The sequence below is a fragment of the Panicum virgatum genome, chromosome 1N (genome assembly GCF_016808335.1).
Source record: "Panicum virgatum strain AP13 chromosome 1N, P.virgatum_v5, whole genome shotgun sequence".
Lineage (NCBI taxonomy): Eukaryota > Viridiplantae > Streptophyta > Magnoliopsida > Poales > Poaceae > Panicum > Panicum virgatum.
The window spans coordinates 63,109,530-63,127,555 of record NC_053145.1 but is presented as its reverse complement, the minus strand read 5'-3'; the positions used below and the strand labels follow the sequence as shown (position 1 = coordinate 63,127,555).

The window sequence follows — 18,026 nt, the reverse complement described above, 5'->3', positions numbered from 1 at the left end:
GTATTCATTAAATGGCAAACCAAATGACTCACTAACCAGCTGTAACCACCAAGTTTGCACTTGGGGACAAATCCACTTGGAACATAAGTACATGAATCATCAGCATCGACACAGGGCGCAAGAACGCCTTTCCTAGCCGCGCTACCGCCATCCCTTCTTGGCATAGGATAGGACGCTACACCACACACAATACATAGGACGGCCTTGCAATGCAAGGTGTGTCAACCAATCATTCCAAGAGCAGGTAATTATTTACACAGCATGGAACCTTTCAAGGAACGATGTCACCGCTTCTTTGACAGCAGAGCGATGTCACAAGATCAGTTGGTGAGCATCATTAAGAGAGACATTGCCAACTACAGAGCAGCCCATACCAACAGTGGGGGTCAATTGAGTTCCTTTCCCTGTACATATAGGGGTAGTTTTAGGACTCGTTTGGCATAGCTTCACCTTCTTCTAAAATAGCTTCTGAAGCAGCTTTGTTGGTGAAGCAGCTTCTCTGGTAAAGCTGGAGCTGTTTTGAAAATCGTTTGGCAAAAGAGTTTATTCCTGTTTTTCTTGAATGGATTGGAAATGTCAAATGTTTGGATACATGCTACAGTACCATTCGCTAATTATATGTTAATCATAGATTAATTATGCTCATTAGATTCGTCTCGCAATTTACAACTTATCCGTGTAAAAAAATTTATAAATATATTTTATTTAATACTATTAAATAGCAAGATTCTCTTTTAAAAAATCTAGCAAAGTTTCCTAAACACAGCCTAATAATCATTACTTTAGTGGGGGAAGTTACGCTGGAGAAGCATGTCGAAGCTAGGATTCCAGACTTCACCTTCCCAGTGCATTTTGGAGGTTGCTTCAACATTAGCTTCTTGCATGAAGCTATGGCCAAAAAAAGTATTTGGCACAGCTTCGGCTGAAGCTGCCCACGAAGCACTTCACATAGCTATGCCAAACGAGCCCTCAGTCAGTAGTTAGTAGTTTTGGCTGTGTTTAGTTCCCCCGAAATTACTGTAGGCGGGTGAAAAACACTGTAGCGTACTGTAGCATGTTTCGTTTGTTTGTGGTAGATATTGTCCTACCATGACCTAACTAGGCTCAAAAGATTCGTCTCGCAACGTACATCAAAACTATGCAATTAGTTTTTTTATTTACCTACATTTAGTACTCCATGCATGGGTCATTTGCTATATTTAATGTTTTGATGTGATGGAGATGTGATGTTTTTGTGGGGTTTTTGGGGAACTAAACAGGGCCTTTCTTCAGTTTTCGCTTTAGCCAAATGCTGATGCGTGTAACTGTAACTTTTATCTCTTCTACTATTAACGAATACTATTAAGAGCTCCTGCCACTAATTGCGCAAAAAAGAGCTGGACTGAATGCCACGGTAAAGTAAGTCCCCAATCCAATGGCCAATGTTACAGGACTGAAGGACAGGTAAAAAAAAATTAAACAAAACAAGATGGAATGGTCAGCGTCGCAGAAGGCTAGAGATAGAGCAGGTGTCATGCTTGCAGTATGCACAAAAGTATACTACCTATGGCGCTGCAATCGCGAACAGCAACAGCTACTGCACTGTCACCACGCATGATAGTGCGTGGAAGCAGCTCCCAATGCAAGGAGTGGCAATTTTTATCTTGCTGTTGCATTGACCGTTCACGGAAAAGAACGGGCAAGTAAAGACGAGAAGAAGTACTAGCACTCCACTGAAAAAGATAAGATCATAAGAGGTCACGCCCAAGCCCACCATAAAATTGTCTCTAAACTCATGGGTTTACGCAAAAAAAGAGTCGTATCAGGTTACAGATACACGTCAGTTTTAAGTACTCGTTAGCTGCCTTTCTTGACCCCCTTTAGGGAGCTCATTTCTGTTCCAGGTCAGTTTGATCTCACTTTTAGACCGTGTGTGCTTTATCGATCAATCTGCATGTATCTCTCGATGCAAGATACACATCGGGAGATGTTTGTATGATGAGGACTTTAGTTTGTCGGGATTTACAAAATTTAGGATACTTCTTCTCTTATTCTATTGATACATATTGCAGACAATCAATGATAATTTTGGTACAGGGTGTTTTCGACAGAGAAGTTCAGAAAACAGACAGTGAGTTCAGATTCAGAAAACTAGTTCTTTGGGATTCATATTCTTGTGTTCATACACTAACATATTTTGAAATTAAACCTCATATATAGAGTCATCCCTAGATTTTCAAAGCAATGATGATCCGGTACTTGGTACCACTGTCTCTATGATCCGAGCAATCTCCACAACGCTGCCATTTCTGTGCTCATCGTCCTTTGGCCACTATGATTGGTGATCAGAGTTGGTGTAACAAGTACATGGACAGTGGCGGAGGGCCCAGTGTGGCGAGGTGTGGCTCTTGCCATACCTCGACCCAGTACTGCCTCGGCCCGGCCCATAGTGGGAAACTGGAAATATACATCAGCCCTCCGCCCCTCCGGCCCCGACGCGCCTGCCGCACCCGACGCCCTTGCCCAGATCGAGATCCCGGCTCCCTGCAGCGGCGCCGTCGCCCTCCGCCCCTCCGGCCCCGACGCGCCCGGCCTGGGCACCTCGCTGCCTCCCCGGCTCCAGTACTGCCCGGCTCGGCCTTCACTCCAGTCTTCCGCAGTTCTGCCCTACCTTCCGCAAGGTGTGTTCGCGCTTAGTTCCGAAAACTATGTCCTCTACAGCCACCATTTGTGCTGACTTGATGCTCGGGCAGGGGCAGGACGACTTCGTGCTCGGGAAGAAGCTTGGGGAGGGTGCGTTCGGGGTTGTGTGCAAGGCGTCACTCGCGAGTTTGGTCCAATTGTTAATTTGATGCGTACTTTACGTGTTTTTCTTCATTTAAGATACTTCTAAATCATATTTTTATTGTGAACCTTTCTTTCCGTATAATATTTGAACATAATCTAGTAATCCACCGCCACACCTAAAATTTTCGCCGTCCTCCGCCACTGTACATGGAGCCTATTATCAAGAAAAAAATAAGTACATGGAGCCATAATAAGCTCTGCTGTTCAACAAAGGTGGCAGCAATATGGCTAAGGGGCCACCGGGCAATATTATCCTGCACCTGCAGTGATACGGGAGAGAAACAGGGGACGAGAAATATTTTGGGCCTCGTCCGAAGATTTTCATTAAAGGATGCTAACAGCAAGTATTATAGGAATACATGGACACGTCATAAATTTCTTTACTGGTAGAGAGAGAAAAGGAGAGAGAAGAGGGAACGGACGTTTTGCACACCGCCGGGCTGAAACACGGAACACGAGAAAAAGAAGCTCACTCCCAGTCTGCTGCCAGCGAGAAAGCTGGCGTTTTATTCAATCTTGGGATCCTCTGTGTCACCTCGTCTCGTTTTCTGGCATTCGTGCTTCATGTTTACAGAGATATACTTCACAGTAGATCGTGGATACATGGCAGCATTAAATATTTGATGCTCTCATGCAGCCATCCTAATAGCTGTGATGGCTATGTGATGACTTTATATGATATGGCATACTCATTTAGCCGGCTAACGGGCTAAATTATAAACCATGCTCTAAAGCTACTGCCTCACTGGTGCTGTCCCCGTCTGCGGCACAAGGATACCAACAAAACATCAACAGGAAGCTACTAGTACTCCACTAGCAAGGAGTACTGTACTTCGTAGCAACTTTCCTTTTACCCGTTCCCTTTTTTTAACCACGTCCTCATGGCTCACATTGCACTGAAAATACTTCATGAAAACAAATTGTATGGCGAGCATGTAATCCTCGTGGTGTAACAAACTCTATTTCTTCTACTTAATGTAAATATGTGCATCTTTCTTAAAGATGCGCAATCGAGAGAGAGAGAGAAAAAAGAACTTCACGAAAACTGGTAGGTGATAACACAAACTATTAAGCTAGGAGCTCTCTTAAGCTAAACAGGAACATCTTACCACCGTGCGCACAGTATCACTACCCCATGTGGAACACATTGTTTAGGGGCGGCAGCTACCCATGATTAATTTTTACAGAATTGATATACTGTCATCTTTGAGCAAATGTGGAGACATCCTTTGATCGGGTTTATATATGGTAAATTTAGTATATTTTTTCGCAACCTAAGTACATATTTCATTAAGAGGAGGGTAAATCTAGTATATTCAAAGTCTCTCTGCACTTGATGCATGTTACTGCAACATTCTCCGAGGACGATGGAAAGGCTAGAGCAATCAAACTCAAACATAACGACTCACGAGAAAGGCCCCAAGCAGTGACAAGCCCCGGCAACCGCAACTTTTCCCTTTGCTCTTTCGTTGCTATTCCTTTTTTTTATTTTTTTACTACTTCTTTTTCCATTGACTGCTAGTTGCACTGCTTGCTTCTCTCCTCTAGTCCTCTCCTGATGTGAAAAAAAAGAAAAATGTTTGAGCAAGACCTTGGTCCATTTCCATCCACCCAATTCGACGCAACTTTTGGTGCTCCGCCAAAAGGGCCTCCTATTTAAGAGGGCTAGAGGACACGCACTCCCAGCACACCACACCCAACCCAACCCATCCATGACAAGCCATCTCAGTCCAGAGCTTCACTGCCAGCAACACGCCATGGCCCTAGACAGCTACTCGTACGACCGTTGCGTGTTCCCTCCGCTCCAGGATTGGGATTGGGACTGGGATTGGGACGAGCTGGACACCCTTGGAGGAGTTGCTGCAGCTGGAGGCGCCGCCGTCCAGGAGGCCGCCGTCTTCTTCCCGGCGACGCGTAAGACCCGCATGCATGCTCGCTACTACTCTCATGAGCTTGGCCTGCTAGCTAGGGCATAGTAGCTAGTAGAGACAGAGCTAGAGCAGCGTGAGCTGAAGTGGCCGGCCGGCTTCCGGCGTTGTGCTGCCTGCAGCAGGTGTGGAGTCGCCGGCCTCGTCTGAGGCGTCCAGTGGCTACCTGCAAGACGCCGTCGCCCACTGGAGCGGCCGCTGCAACAAGCGGCCGAGGATGGAGGCGACGCCTCCGCCTCGACGTCCGGCGACCGTCGGCGAGGACCTGCAGTGCCTTGTTGAGGTACGCTGCTCGTAACATGGATGTAGACAGTACGGGTTAATTAATTACTCCTTATAAGAGATGATGATGATTCGTATTGACAATGAAAGAGTTAGTGATTACTTGAGCTCTCAAACTCAATGAATAATGAAACTTTGGCAACTCACAGAGAAGCTATGCGCGTAGGCTGTTGTTCTTTATTTTGTTGCCAATAGCAAATGCAAATGCAATGCAGGTCCATGACCATCTTCTAGTACTCTAGTTACAGTGTCGATATCGATTCACCAAACGAAGCGAAAAGGCTGTAGCTTCGCCGTCGCGCCGAGCGATAAACAAACAAAAGAGTTGGCGCAGTCATGTCTCGTCGCAGTGGCGCCCTTGTCTTCTTCCTCTTTTCTAACTTGTAGCGTTGTCGCTTGTCCGGTTGTTCTCGGCCTGCAGAGCTTCTTGGATTCTAAGGCCGACGGAGGCGGCGGCGACGGAGATCTCCGGCAGGATTTGAATACCACGATCCCGGAGACGGAGATATGCTGCAGTTTTGTCTCAGGTGATTCGACACGTCCTTTTCAATACGCGCACGTTGCCACATCAATCACTCCTGCTTATAGTTACCCGTCCACTTAACAGTACTGCTCATCAGAGTTAATCAGCAATCGTTTGTTAGTACTCCGATGCTGTCAGAAGATAGCAGAGGAAGCAGACAGCGCGAGTAGGCAACAACAGCTACGGACAAAATAGTGGTTACTAGTACTTGCTCTCGCCAGTTCTGAAAGATCACTGAAACTGGTAGACTGATAGACCATTAGTCGCTGAATTCGCTGGGCTGCTGCAGAGAGAGATTAAAATATTAAATGCCGCGTAGCGAAGGTGTTTGTTAGGCCATAGTCGCAGACTCGCAGTACCATGCATCTCCCATGTTGAAAATAGTTGAGGCCGTGTGTTAGTTCCGTTGCAAATTTTTTTCAAAAGAATTTTACTAATTTGAAATACTAAATAAAGTCTATTTATAATTGTTTTGTACAGATGGGTTGTAAATCGCGAGACGAATCTAATGATACTAATTAATCTATAATTAATAAATAATTAGCGGATGATTACTGTAGCATTACTGTTGCAAATCATGGGTTAAATAGCCTCATTAGATTCATCTCGCGATTTACAGTCCATCCATGCAAAAAGTTTTGTAAATAGATTTCACTTAGTACTCCATACATTGTGTCGAAATATTTGATGTGATGTTTTTTTTTTTTGGATATTTACGGGATCGGATCTAAACAGGTCTGAGCATGATAACTCACTCCAGTTTAAAGTCGGACGTGCAGGGGACGACGGGGCAGGTGCGTCGGGCAGGGAGGAGCAGCAGCGGCGGCCGCAGAGGGCCCCGAGCACGCAGGTGCTGCCAGCGCCAGCGCCAGCGGCGCGGCGCGGAGGAGAGGAGGCGGCCGCGGTAGTCCCCCCTTCTCCTCGTCCTCGCTTCCCCGCCACCGTGCGGGGCGCTGCTCCCCTGCAAAAGACGACTGCAGGGGCGGGGACGGGGGCGCCCCACCGCGCGGCAGCGCGACGCGACGATCGCTCGCGGCCGCGGCCCGTCGTCGGCTGCTGCGAGCCCTCCCGTGCGGGGGCGGGGGCGGGGGCGGAGGCGGCCGCCACGACGGCGCCCGCCTCTGCTTGTCCCTCGCTGCTGGCAGGTGGGTCGGGTAGCTGACCGGTGGGCAGCCATTTACTTCGCCCGCGCATGTGTGCGCTGCTGAGACACTGACAGCCACTGGTGCGCCGGGTACAGGCTACAGAGCAGCAGTTGCAGCCGCAGCAAAGATTGTGATTTTTTGAACGTATTGGCATCCGGCCAAACTAGCTGCTTATGGGCAGGCTTTCAGCTAATCTGCAGTAGATTTTACAGTTTGGCTTTCACTTCAGCTTACAGTTCCTGAAAGCCAAACAAACAGATAGCTTATGGAGTGCTGTAACTATATTTGTTTTGAGGGTATTAAAAAGTTTTTTTTCGAATATCTTTTTCAGAAGAGAAGAGAGGAGTTGGAGTGCTGTACCCATTTGCTGTCGTCAAGCCGCTTGGGTTAGACGATGGCCGCATGACGACGCTGGACGACGTCAACCAGAGGATCCTGAAGAGACCGGCCAGACCGGTTCGGCACCCCGTTGGCCCGTTCGCGTGCGGACCCGCCGTGACGGCTCACGGCATAGGCCTCTCCGGCAAGGCAGTAGTTAGCCTGACGAAGATCAGAACGGGAGGAAAGGGCACAATAACCGTCATCAGAACAAGAGGCTGATGGATGGGAATTGGGATCAACCATTTCATTTCGTTCTAGGAAACTGAACCAAGTTGTCATCATGTCTGCTGTTCAGGATAGTCATGTTAGAGGAGTGGCTACTGTTGTAAATACAGCCTCGGGTTTCAATTCAAGGCCTCTGCTATGTCTACTTTGACAAGCTAAAAATCTACTGTAACTGTTCATACGCTGAAGCTTAAACTGACAGGTGGCAAACTTGAACTTTGACAGTTTGCCCCGCAGTACCGTTGAGTCATGAGCATACCTTCGTCCCCGAACTTGTGTCTCCATGATTCCATGCAGTCAACAACCCAACCTGTCAGGCAATCAAATCAAATTTGAACGAAACGTATGTCCATAAATCATGATACAGCATCCTGGGTGATCATCGCATTACTAACAGGGCATGAGGCAAACCAGGATAAGAGACAGATTAACCAGATGCAGGCTGACCTCTACCAGGTGGTGAATAAGCCTGGCACGCGCATAATGATCCACCAACATGTCCCATATCACTTAGCACTGTACCTGAAGCAGCACTTCATCCACCAAGCACACATGAACAGCGATGGCTCGAGACATGTGGTCAGAACTCGAGCATCAACCGTTATGAAATGAAGAGCCAATGCAGTACGCAGTCAAAACACAGCTAACAACTTTGCTCACTGAGACAGTGGAGTTGATCCAACCGGCATAATCTTTGGGGAATACATAGTCCACTTTGTGTTGCCACTTTTTTTTGTCCCTCAAGTATAGTAGTCTGTAAATCTTTTGACTTTGCAGTATAACTTTTAAACTTGAGGACCTAAAGAAAAATAGACCATAGTAATTATTTATTGCCATGTATGTGCAGGACTCCCCTTCTTGCTTTCAACAATACGCCAGGTGGAGTTACATACTAGAATCCTTTACGCCAGGTGGAGTTACATACTAGAATCCTTTCTTTGAACAGTCAATTACACTCCAAGAGCCGTAATCTGCTTCACCAGAAGAACCATGAGAGGGAACCAAATCCTAGGGGAAAAAGGAAGCTAGAAAAACATGCTCGCTTGAGACAGCATGAATGCTTGCCTGAAGCTGTAGTTTTACAAATAGTTAGCAAAAGGATCCGCCGCTTTTGCTGTTTTAGTTCTCCAAGTCTTCCATAGTGCCAAACTTATGCTGGCTGTGCCATTGTTTCTTCACAAGAATTGCACTACCGTTCTAGATTCATCTTGTCTAGGGCCCAATGAAGACCCTTCTGTACTTCCAATAAGAATGTGTCAAATCAGATAACCGGAGTGACAAGCAACAAGGTCCATACTGACGGAAGAAATACTAAAAACATGGTCATATTTGGCAAGGTAGTCAATCCAAAGGCACGCTGATCATTGTACAATGCATCCATCTTGAACACTGCAACGTAAAACCAATCTCTGTTGAAACCCTGTAAGATAATGATCGCCGATAATGTCATGTGAAGCAGTCCTGGAAATCTTGCTAGTTTGCTACAAACCAGGGAAACATTTAATCATGTGTCTGTTTCATCTTGCAAGAGTATCTCATAGATGTCAGTGCGGATATTTAATTCCTTGTCACGCATCACTTCCTGGAGATCTGATAACTCTTTCAGTGTAAGAACCGAGCTCAACTTTTGGAACCCGTCAAGCCATAACCTTTTAGACCTGAAAATTTTAAGTATCGATCAAAGAAACAGTCAATGTAAACTAAAATGAAAAACAAAAACTATCCTTTTGAGTCTTAAGGTAATTAAACAAAACATAAAAGTAATAGTCAATACTAGAGGACTCCAAAACAATTTGAAACATGCATGAAACTAAATGCACTTGGTGTCAAAAGGTTTTCTCCAAGTCACATGGGAAGCAAGGAAGGCAAAAGCCCAAAGTTGTTCCTACCAAACAGTTCATAAGCTGTTTAGGTGTTGTGGCAACATAAAGTAACAGTGACAGCATGTTCTTCTCATAGAGGAACATCATTGAAAGAGCACTTGTACTTGAATGGATATCAACAGTTGAAAAAGGAAACATAAACCTCTAATAAGATCCATTTTTCAATGTTAAGCATCAGAAGAAATTATAAATCAACTGCCATAACAATAAAATATGTTTGTTTCAAATTGACTACATAAAGATGATACACAGACTGTAAGAAAAGACACTTATATAGCCACACTACACCATTACATGTAAGTGTCATACCACGGACAAGCATGTATAGCTCTGAAGAATACACGCCGTGCTGCAGAAGCATTGCAGGCCTTCTCTGCCTCATAAGCTAAATAACAGCGCCACAACAGAACAGATTTCTGCAACTTATCATCAGCTAGAGCTCTTTCAAACAGACTGTGTATTCTATTGTCAGATCCTGCTTTATTCCATTCGAAGGACAAAGCAAAGAGCAAGGTAATAATAGAAGGGTCCCTGTTGCATCCAAATACAAAAAGCTAAATCAATAGGCAGGTATGCAGCACCACCTATGCTTCAAGATGTTTGGTGAAAACAAAAAGCGTGCACCCACGAAAGCTGAATACAGAAAACAAAGCTATGCATGCACAGCGAGGTCAAATATACTTACATTTAAGAAAAATAGCATAAATGAAGTACTATTACAGGTGGGCTATGACTATAACTATAAGGCATAAACATTTACAGCAGCAATGGCATTCAATCAAAGTATTATACAAATATTTTAAATTCCAATCTGAAAACATAAGGCATAATCAGAGAAGAATGCACTCTGAAAAAAAGTTCGAACTTGGAATTTTCTTGGAACGGAAGAGCATGTTCAACTTTATTTGCAATATTTTTGCCGTGAAAGAAAAGAAACTGGAAAATTTAAGGCAGCAATAAAGATGGTATCCCCTCCATTCTCTTTTGATAGTCCTATTTCCAAAACTCAAATATTCACAAATGATAGTCCTATTTGCTATTGATAAGGATCATAGCAATAAATAGCACCAGTAACGAGGAGTTTCTAGCAAAGACATTGGAGGACTAGCAAAAAACCTTGTGTTACATTAATTACATGATAAGCAAGGTTGCTTTTCCTTGGTCATTGTGTCAAGGTGAAATAGGACTATCAATAGAGAACGGAGGGAGCAGTAAAAAGAAAACAAAGAAAGAGAACATTACTACATTAGGCATTCTGAAAAGAACTTGGAACAAAGATGTAAAAAGAATTGTCATGGAAAAAGGTGCAGTTTCACCTTTGACTGCATTTGTCAAGTGTGAGACGGAGATTATTCGATACACTGTAAAGAGAGCTCAGGATTAACATGGCTGAGTATGATTTTGGATTGTACGGATACTTTTGCACTCCTTGTGATACGCTTGGCCAGACCCTTGAGAGACTCAATTGGTTAAGATTTTTCTGAAGCAATTTGATGTAGTAAACCCACAAATCCTCAAACTCCGACTTATGGCTGCTATCTGAACATAACATTTCCTCTATCACTTCAAGACCCGAAGAATAACCGGATGTCATACTTTCAAACAAAGAAGCTGAACATATCAGAGCAACAGATTCTTCTTTTATACCACCAGAAGCAAATGCAGATCGTAAGCTTCTAATCTGCTCCTTGAAACCTTGGCGAGCCCTCAAGACCTGAGGCCTTGAAATAGGGTCAATGAAAGGAGCATATTTTACATTACTCCCTAAGCAGGATAGAATGTAAATTGCACGATTCATTGAGTCAGGGTTGTTTCTTGAAGTGGACCCTGTTATCTCCATCTCAGCATACCAAAGATAAAGGATGGGAACCTTCTTCCTAAGATCCTGCTCAGCGAAGGCAATGGCCATCAAACACGCATAAGATGAAAGCACAATTTTCTTAGTATAAAGCAAACTATTTTACTGAAAATAAAGTGAGTTAGCCCTGAAACAAAATCTGGAACCAATAATTTGATAATTTGGATAGCCACATGCTGACAGCATTAACTCCCTAAGTAAGAACATGAACTGTACAGCAAAACAAACATGCACTTGCATCAAACTAATTTGACTTCCTCCAGACAAAATTACTTGTTTTAGCAAATAGAACAACAGATTAGTTAGTGCTTTGTTTTTTGGGATAAAGTTTGCTCATTTTTTTCTTAAACATGCAGGAGAGCTGCAAAGAAGACAAAGCTTGCTCATCTCGGTTGCATACCCATCTCTCCGATCCAACTACCAATAAACTCTACAATATTGCTAATAAAGTGACATTTGGTGGGGAAAAAAAAGTTACCTTGTAGCATCCAGGACAACATAATTCGCAAAACAAAACAAAATTCCTAAGGCCACTCTCAATGCAAAGTTTCATATTTTGTTTCCAAGAATGCCACATAAGCAAGAGCGCATTTAGTTCATGGATGAAATAGCTCACACAATGCATTGTTTTATCTTTTGTGTTTCCAAGGCTACATGCAAGATACAAACTATCTTGGAAACAGTGTATACATGGTTTCATTCCCATGAAACTAGTTTCTTCTCTCACCTCATAAATAGTGTGCCATGTCATCTCAATTGCTTACATGGAAGCTCATTTATTTTTCATGAAACTGTCATTGAGAATGGTTTAAGTGGCCATGCATGGTTAACAACAGACACCCACGATTGTAAACATGTACTCAAGAAACAGTTATGGTACACCAGCAGCATTGCACATTACAAGTACAAAGTTCTGTGTTAATTGATATTGACCATGCAAGCTTACTTAAAAACACATATACTTCACAATTTTACCTCAGTAGTTGCTTCTGTGGATAATAATGCCATGTCAAATATCTTCCTTGCTTGTTCAATGTTCCCATGCATAGCCTCAGTTCGTCCATATATCCCACAAAGCAAAAAATCCTGCCAAACAAAACAATTACAGTAATAAATTTTACACAACCAGCCATTACAGGGATCATGTGATTTTATCCTAAACCAAAGCATCTTGGTTCAGTTTTTCTTTCAAACACACAGAATGCTCCAAGCAAAATAGTACTAGCAATCACATGTGAGTGCAACTTTTCTTTTCAGAAATACAAAATTAACACCATGTATAGAATTGGAAAGATGCACCTAAAGAATTATTAGTATGTTTACATTTTAAAGAAGATGAAGACTGGATTGAACCACTCATGAATATTGTGAAATTGCTTATATTGGATCGACGAATTCTGCCACGAATCTCCAAATGGCTTGGCTTGTTTCTTGTTTCCAATTTCCAAAATGTAGGCTACATCCAGCCCAACAAATGATGCAGATTACTTAATACTATCACATTATAAATTAATTAACAATCAAAGGCTAACCGAAAAAGACAAGACACTGTTTTTATTGTCTTCTGTGCAAACTAATTGCCTGTGCATTAGCACCTGATTTTTAGCATGTTAAGCTCCTCAACAAAGTAATGTAAACAGCAAAAGAACAACCATACCTGTCTGTCTTTCTTCAACAGATTTTTGGCCAAAGCCCGCGATGTATTAGCTGTCGAGGAAGAATTTTGTTGAGCAGTATACATTTCGGTGGTAACAAGAATAGCTTCCTCCAAGACATGATTACGTGGGAAAACATCAAGCAAAAGCAGTATCGCATTTCTGAGAAACTTCACCAGGCCAGGCCTTTGAGAAAGATCATGCATGCTTCCTAATAACGATTCCAATCTACAACTATATGAATCTTGATTCTTGTTTACAATGTCTGATACAGCACTTAGATCTTCAAGAATGTCATCTGAAATCATCTCTAAACTCAAAATTCTATCAAACCAACTCGAACTGTTTGTAGATGTCCTGGAATTATAAGAATCCGTGGTGAGGTCATTGGACTATAATATGTCAAAGTTCAGAATTGGGGAACAATTACAAAGGCAGTTGTTGGCTTTGTATGTCACTACATTAGAATGCCATGTTTGCAAAAAAAAAAAACAGCGCCAATTAACACTTTACTGTGTCATTTTCCTGATCTACATAACAAACAATCCAGCACATGACATGACAAAAACAATTAGCAGGGGCCAATGAATAGACTAAATTGCTGTGAATACCTTTAATACTAGATCATAGACTAAAAAATGTGAATACCTAGAAGGAATTAAGTATCTTTTCATTAAGAAGAACAATGACAAATCCAATTCGATGCGGACCCAAACCTGGGTGGTGGAGCTAAGACCTCCCACTAACCGAGCACAAAGAATGGCTCCAACCATAAATCTCCCAGGGCTTTTAAAGACTGGTTTTGACAACAGAAATTGAGTTACATGCATGATGCATGCACCATGTTATGGATCAAAGGCATCTATATGGTTATTAAAATTCAGGTATGAACACATCTCCGGTGGAAGAATGTATTAGCTAATTTCTTCTTGTGTGAGGAGGATGATCATTGCATATCAACAAGGAAGTAAGAACAATACCATTTTGAAATTTTGCCACCATAAAAATCAATAAATTGGCAAATCAGAGAAAAGCGAGCCTCCTCTGAAGATAAGGAGAACAGGAACTCAGTTACATCCTCAAACAAGATTACTCGAGAAAGCTGATCATTGTCTTCTCCAGATGGAGCATCACCAGAATCAAGTGATCTTATTCCTATAAATAGCATGCAGTGTTAGCATTGAGTTAACTAAACAAAAAGAAATCCAGCAATAATTGAAACGGGGTCACATTACCAGATTTTTCATGAAGAGGCAACCATTGTTCATTGTCTCTTGACAACTCCATAGTAGCCCATCTATTCCAAGTTTCTGCATCTTTAACTTCGCTATTAGACTCTGCATCTACATCGATACCAAGCTTTTTCAGCAAGGATTCAACATCATCTTGTGCAGGTGCATCTTCAGCATCAAGGTCTTCTGCATCATTTCCATCAGTTGATGGTTCCACTGATTCGTTTGTGTCAGTGTTTTCAACAGAAGGATCAAACCAGCCACTCCAGCCTCCTGTTTCGGTCTCTTGTGGACTTTCTTGTGCAACCAAGTTTTGTCTACTCTCCTCATCTTTAGCTAACCATGCAGACCATCCAAGAGCTCCATCTTCCCCTATTCTGGCACCACAACTGTTCCAAAAGTGTTCAAAGAGCCTTTGCTTACTACTTGTGGTAAGATACAAGGGAGGGGAGAATAAGCTAAACTCCATTTGTGCCTGAAATAGCCCAGTTGCTAGTTCTCGATGTCCTGTCTGCCACTCAAATCGGCACAGATTCACAAATATATCCACTAAACCCAATTCTAGCTGAGCTAAGGAAGAAGATGGTGACTTGGGATCCATGTTTTCATTAACCTGTGTGAAAAAATAAGAAAAAACATTAACAATATTTCAGAGTTCATAGGGTTCTGGGAAACAGAACAATTATTTAGAGAGAACCACTGAAGTTAAACCTGCCTACATAGCTTGGCGCATGCTGCAGATAGAGCCTGTACAGCATACACATAGGAATTCCGTATTTCAGAAACTTTGAATCTGGAGAACTCCCCTTGACATACAAGCAGGTACTGTTTCCACAACTTACAACTATCTGGGTGCTTTGTAAGTACTTGCTCCCATTTACCCAAGAGATTCTCAGTGCTGTCCCTCTCGCCATATGACTTCAGAAGGCAAAGCAACAATTCCTCATTATCTGGATTAAGCTCCACAGCCTTCTCCAATATGCTAATTTTCCTTTCAGTAGTTTGCAAACGAGCAGCCTTTTGTGGCTGAGTACTAGCAACTTTGTCCTGCAATTCACAGCAGAGAAAATTACAAAACAGAAGAGCGAAAGATTGACTGAAACAAAACTCTAGTGGTGAATCTGAATTTTAGAATGCCATTTTAAGGCCAAACTATTTGTCTCAGCATGAATGGAAAAAAAAAACTGGCAACAGTACTTGGATACAGTAAGCATAGTTTGTTTAAAGAGATATCACATATATAAAAAGCATAGAAATTCATAATACCTGAAATTGAGCAAAGGCCAACCAAACTTTTTCATCGTTAGGACATTCCCGAGTCATCTTATTAAATTCCCTTGTCCTCCGAAGTATTTCATCTTCCCAAGATTCCTCCAGCTCCTGTTCCACAGTTGTCCTTTTCACAGGAAGTGATTGTGCATCTAACGGCACAAAATCTTCAGCAAGCATTGCAGAGGTATCTCCCTTAGATAATTTCAGGTGTTTGAAACCCTTATTTCTTTCAAAAACTGCATGTTTTGCCGAATAGTAACGACCCCCAGCTCTTACTTTATTCTCCAGTCCATCCAAATCTGAATCCAAATCAATATGTGATGAACCAAACCTCCGGTTAAAAAACATAGTCTGATTCAAACCACGTGCCTCCAGCATGCTCTGAGATCTGTAACGGGCAACATCCATTCTGCAGATTTCCTTGAGGTGTTAGACTTCAGTAAATAGAACAGCACATCAACATGTGCTACCAATACAAGTTCAAGTAATTGACATTAATGTTATGCATCTGCCATCAGTGCTAGCAATCCCAACTATGGCTGAGCATATTTATCAACCCAATAAGGGTGTTGAATAATGTGCTGATTTGGATAATTGGATATCAGTATATCACAACTCTTAAGTTTTGTTTGCAAACAGACAAGGAATGAGAACCTGGCGCGTCATTTGGAGATAGAAGGTACAAGGAAAATACCTCCATTAAAAAAAAGAAAAAAAAACTACACGTGCCATTCGCTAAATTTACGATATTTTCTCACACCTACAGAAAACAGCAGCTAGCTATATATAGTAGTGTTGCAGTTGAGCAAATCGACTGTCACAGTAGTTAAAATAATTTATTGTATGCATATTATATAGTTAAAAGAATTTACAGTATTCGTGTTTCTGTGATAAAATGTCAAGTTCAGTTACTCAGTATCAACATGCTGTAGTGTTACCAAGGATCAAGACATGGCAAGTCACATTATTATATTGATTCACTAGCATTTGAAATAACCTTATTTTGGAAAATTCTTCAACATCAACATCAACAAAGCCTTTTAATTCCAAGCTTTTGGAACATTCTAGATGTAACAAATACAAGTAGGAAATTTGCAACGATTGTATATAATGACCATAGTTTAACTCAAAAACTATATATCAAAATGCCGGCCCAACCCACCATTTAACTCTGGATTGGACTAAACAGGTAACAGGTAGATAAGATACAAGCTATCATACTAGGTTTAGTGGAGGCTGGTGAACATTCCCAGAACTTTACGAGCATAACTAGGCCAATGAAATTCGGACAACTTGATTAGCCTAGCCCAGGTCGTGCTTCTACTTGCTGATATCTTTTTCACATAATACTGATGTTGAGAACTTATATTCCACACTAGAATAATCCAGCTAACAGTTTGCACACCTTGCCATCATGTAATCTAACACAGTTATTCCGTACAACTACAAACAAAATGTCACTGATAAATAGCTTCAGCAAACGAACAGCACGACAAAATTAGCCACGAATTCAGCAGTTCAGCACCATAGATTTGCTTAGGAACAAGCAATTGGAACAGTATAGCTGCATTGATAGTTCATGATCAAAACTTCACCTGTAGAGGGATCCAAACGCCAGGTTATCATGGTCGCCCTTTGCGTCGACGTAGTAATCCTTGACTGGCTTCGTCTCAGACCCGGCCCAAGCGCGAACCCCGGCCTTCCGCGACGCCGATGCCCCATCATACCGGTCCTTCTCCCGTCCCCGTTTCCTCCTACCCCGCTCCTTCCTCCGCGACCCCCTCTCCTCGTCGGAGTCCGTTTCCGAAGGCACCAGCTCGTACTTTGCAGGGGCCGGCGCCGGCGGCGCGTCATCGTCGGACGAGGGGCTTAGCGGCGTCGGGAGCGAAGAGGCGGTAGTAGCCGGGATGTTCAGGGAGGAGGCATCGAAGGAGAAGCTAGGGTTGGAGAGCCACTGAGATTCGGCAGTGGGCGCGGAGGAGGTGGACGCGGCGAGGGGGAAAAGTGGGAATAGAGAAGATGATGCCGTGGACGGGTGCGACTCGTGTCCTTCGCCGGCGGCGGGGAATACGGCCGTGGTGACCGGCGGCGAAGGTTCCGGCGAGGGCTCCATGGCGGGTGCGAGCTGACGACAGAGAGAGAGGAAGGGGGAGGATGACAAGTGACGGTGGAGCCCGCAATTCAGTATACGGGCTTCTTTTTACTTCATGTATGGGCCGATGATCAATGATTATTGCTTGGGTCCATAGAGGTTTGGTGAGTGGGCCGGTATGAAATTATTCAAAAAAAATAGTGGGCCGGTATGAGCGGGCTGTGAAAACTCCATAGCCACAGCTGACATTATAGATTTGGCCCTTTAGATAAGGAAGCTTTCCTCAAAAAAAAAAACTAAGGAAGCTAAAGTCTAGTATCTTTCTCTAAAGTACTTGCATTACTTTAAACAAACGGACTTACATTATGCTAAAAAATATAGAAATCTTAATTAAAATGTTGAAATTAGGGGGTATTCTTATTCCTTTCACATCATTACTCAACAATTGTTCTGTGAAACGGATTTTTCATTCCAAGTTACCTAGAACTTATGGCTACTTGGCGGCAATCTGGCCATCACTCTTCCAGGTTTTAGACAAAGAAAAAAAACACTCTGCGAGTTTGATGGACATTGAGTGAGGAAGAAAAAAATAAAGAAGAATCTTGCAGGAACAGATTATTTCCCATCAAGGGAGCCTTTATCCCATTGAAAAACAAGGTCACTATCATCGATGTTAGTTACTGCAAACACGTTGTTAGTTGCATTAATGGTCAAAAGCCAGGGA

At 42.9% G+C, this 18,026-nt stretch overlaps 2 protein-coding genes and 1 long non-coding RNA gene across 7 annotated transcripts; 1 reads left to right on the top strand and 2 right to left on the bottom strand.

The window, feature by feature from the left end:
* Window positions 1-4,409: 4,409 nt before the first annotated feature.
* LOC120657332 lies at window positions 4,410-7,476 on the top strand. 2 transcript variants are annotated; one of them, XM_039935631.1, is made up of 5 exons: window positions 4,410-4,740; window positions 4,877-5,037; window positions 5,458-5,563; window positions 6,327-6,704; window positions 7,036-7,476. In XM_039935631.1, exons 1-5 carry the CDS (start codon window positions 4,539-4,541, stop codon window positions 7,302-7,304), a joined length of 1,116 nt encoding a protein of 371 aa, XP_039791565.1. In that variant the 5' UTR covers window positions 4,410-4,538; the 3' UTR covers window positions 7,305-7,476. The 2 variants fall into 2 exon arrangements, with proteins under 2 accessions (XP_039791565.1, XP_039791566.1); XM_039935632.1 differs by having other exon boundaries at window positions 4,415-4,740; window positions 6,339-6,704.
* LOC120657334 lies at window positions 5,165-6,462 on the bottom strand. The gene is made up of 2 exons (XR_005668133.1): window positions 6,315-6,462; window positions 5,165-5,842 (listed from the first exon to the last, which is right to left on the bottom strand). It is a non-coding gene; the product is annotated as an uncharacterized LOC120657334 (long non-coding RNA).
* On the bottom strand, window positions 7,305-17,382 carry LOC120657331 (nuclear exosome regulator NRDE2-like). 4 transcript variants are annotated; one of them, XR_005668131.1, is made up of 12 exons: window positions 16,806-17,382; window positions 15,205-15,619; window positions 14,650-14,985; window positions 13,942-14,551; window positions 13,687-13,861; window positions 12,709-13,063; window positions 12,027-12,137; window positions 10,510-11,078; window positions 9,503-9,724; window positions 8,376-8,968; window positions 7,758-8,281; window positions 7,305-7,620 (listed from the first exon to the last, which is right to left on the bottom strand). XR_005668131.1 is itself a non-coding variant. In XM_039935630.1 (10 exons), exons 1-10 carry the CDS (start codon window positions 17,321-17,323, stop codon window positions 8,815-8,817), a joined length of 3,465 nt encoding a protein of 1,154 aa, XP_039791564.1. In that variant the 5' UTR covers window positions 17,324-17,382; the 3' UTR covers window positions 7,307-8,814. The 4 variants fall into 4 exon arrangements, 1 of the variants encoding a protein (XP_039791564.1); XR_005668132.1 differs by having other exon boundaries at window positions 7,305-8,109; window positions 8,204-8,968; XR_005668130.1 differs by having other exon boundaries at window positions 7,305-8,281.
* Window positions 17,383-18,026: the final 644 nt, after the last annotated feature.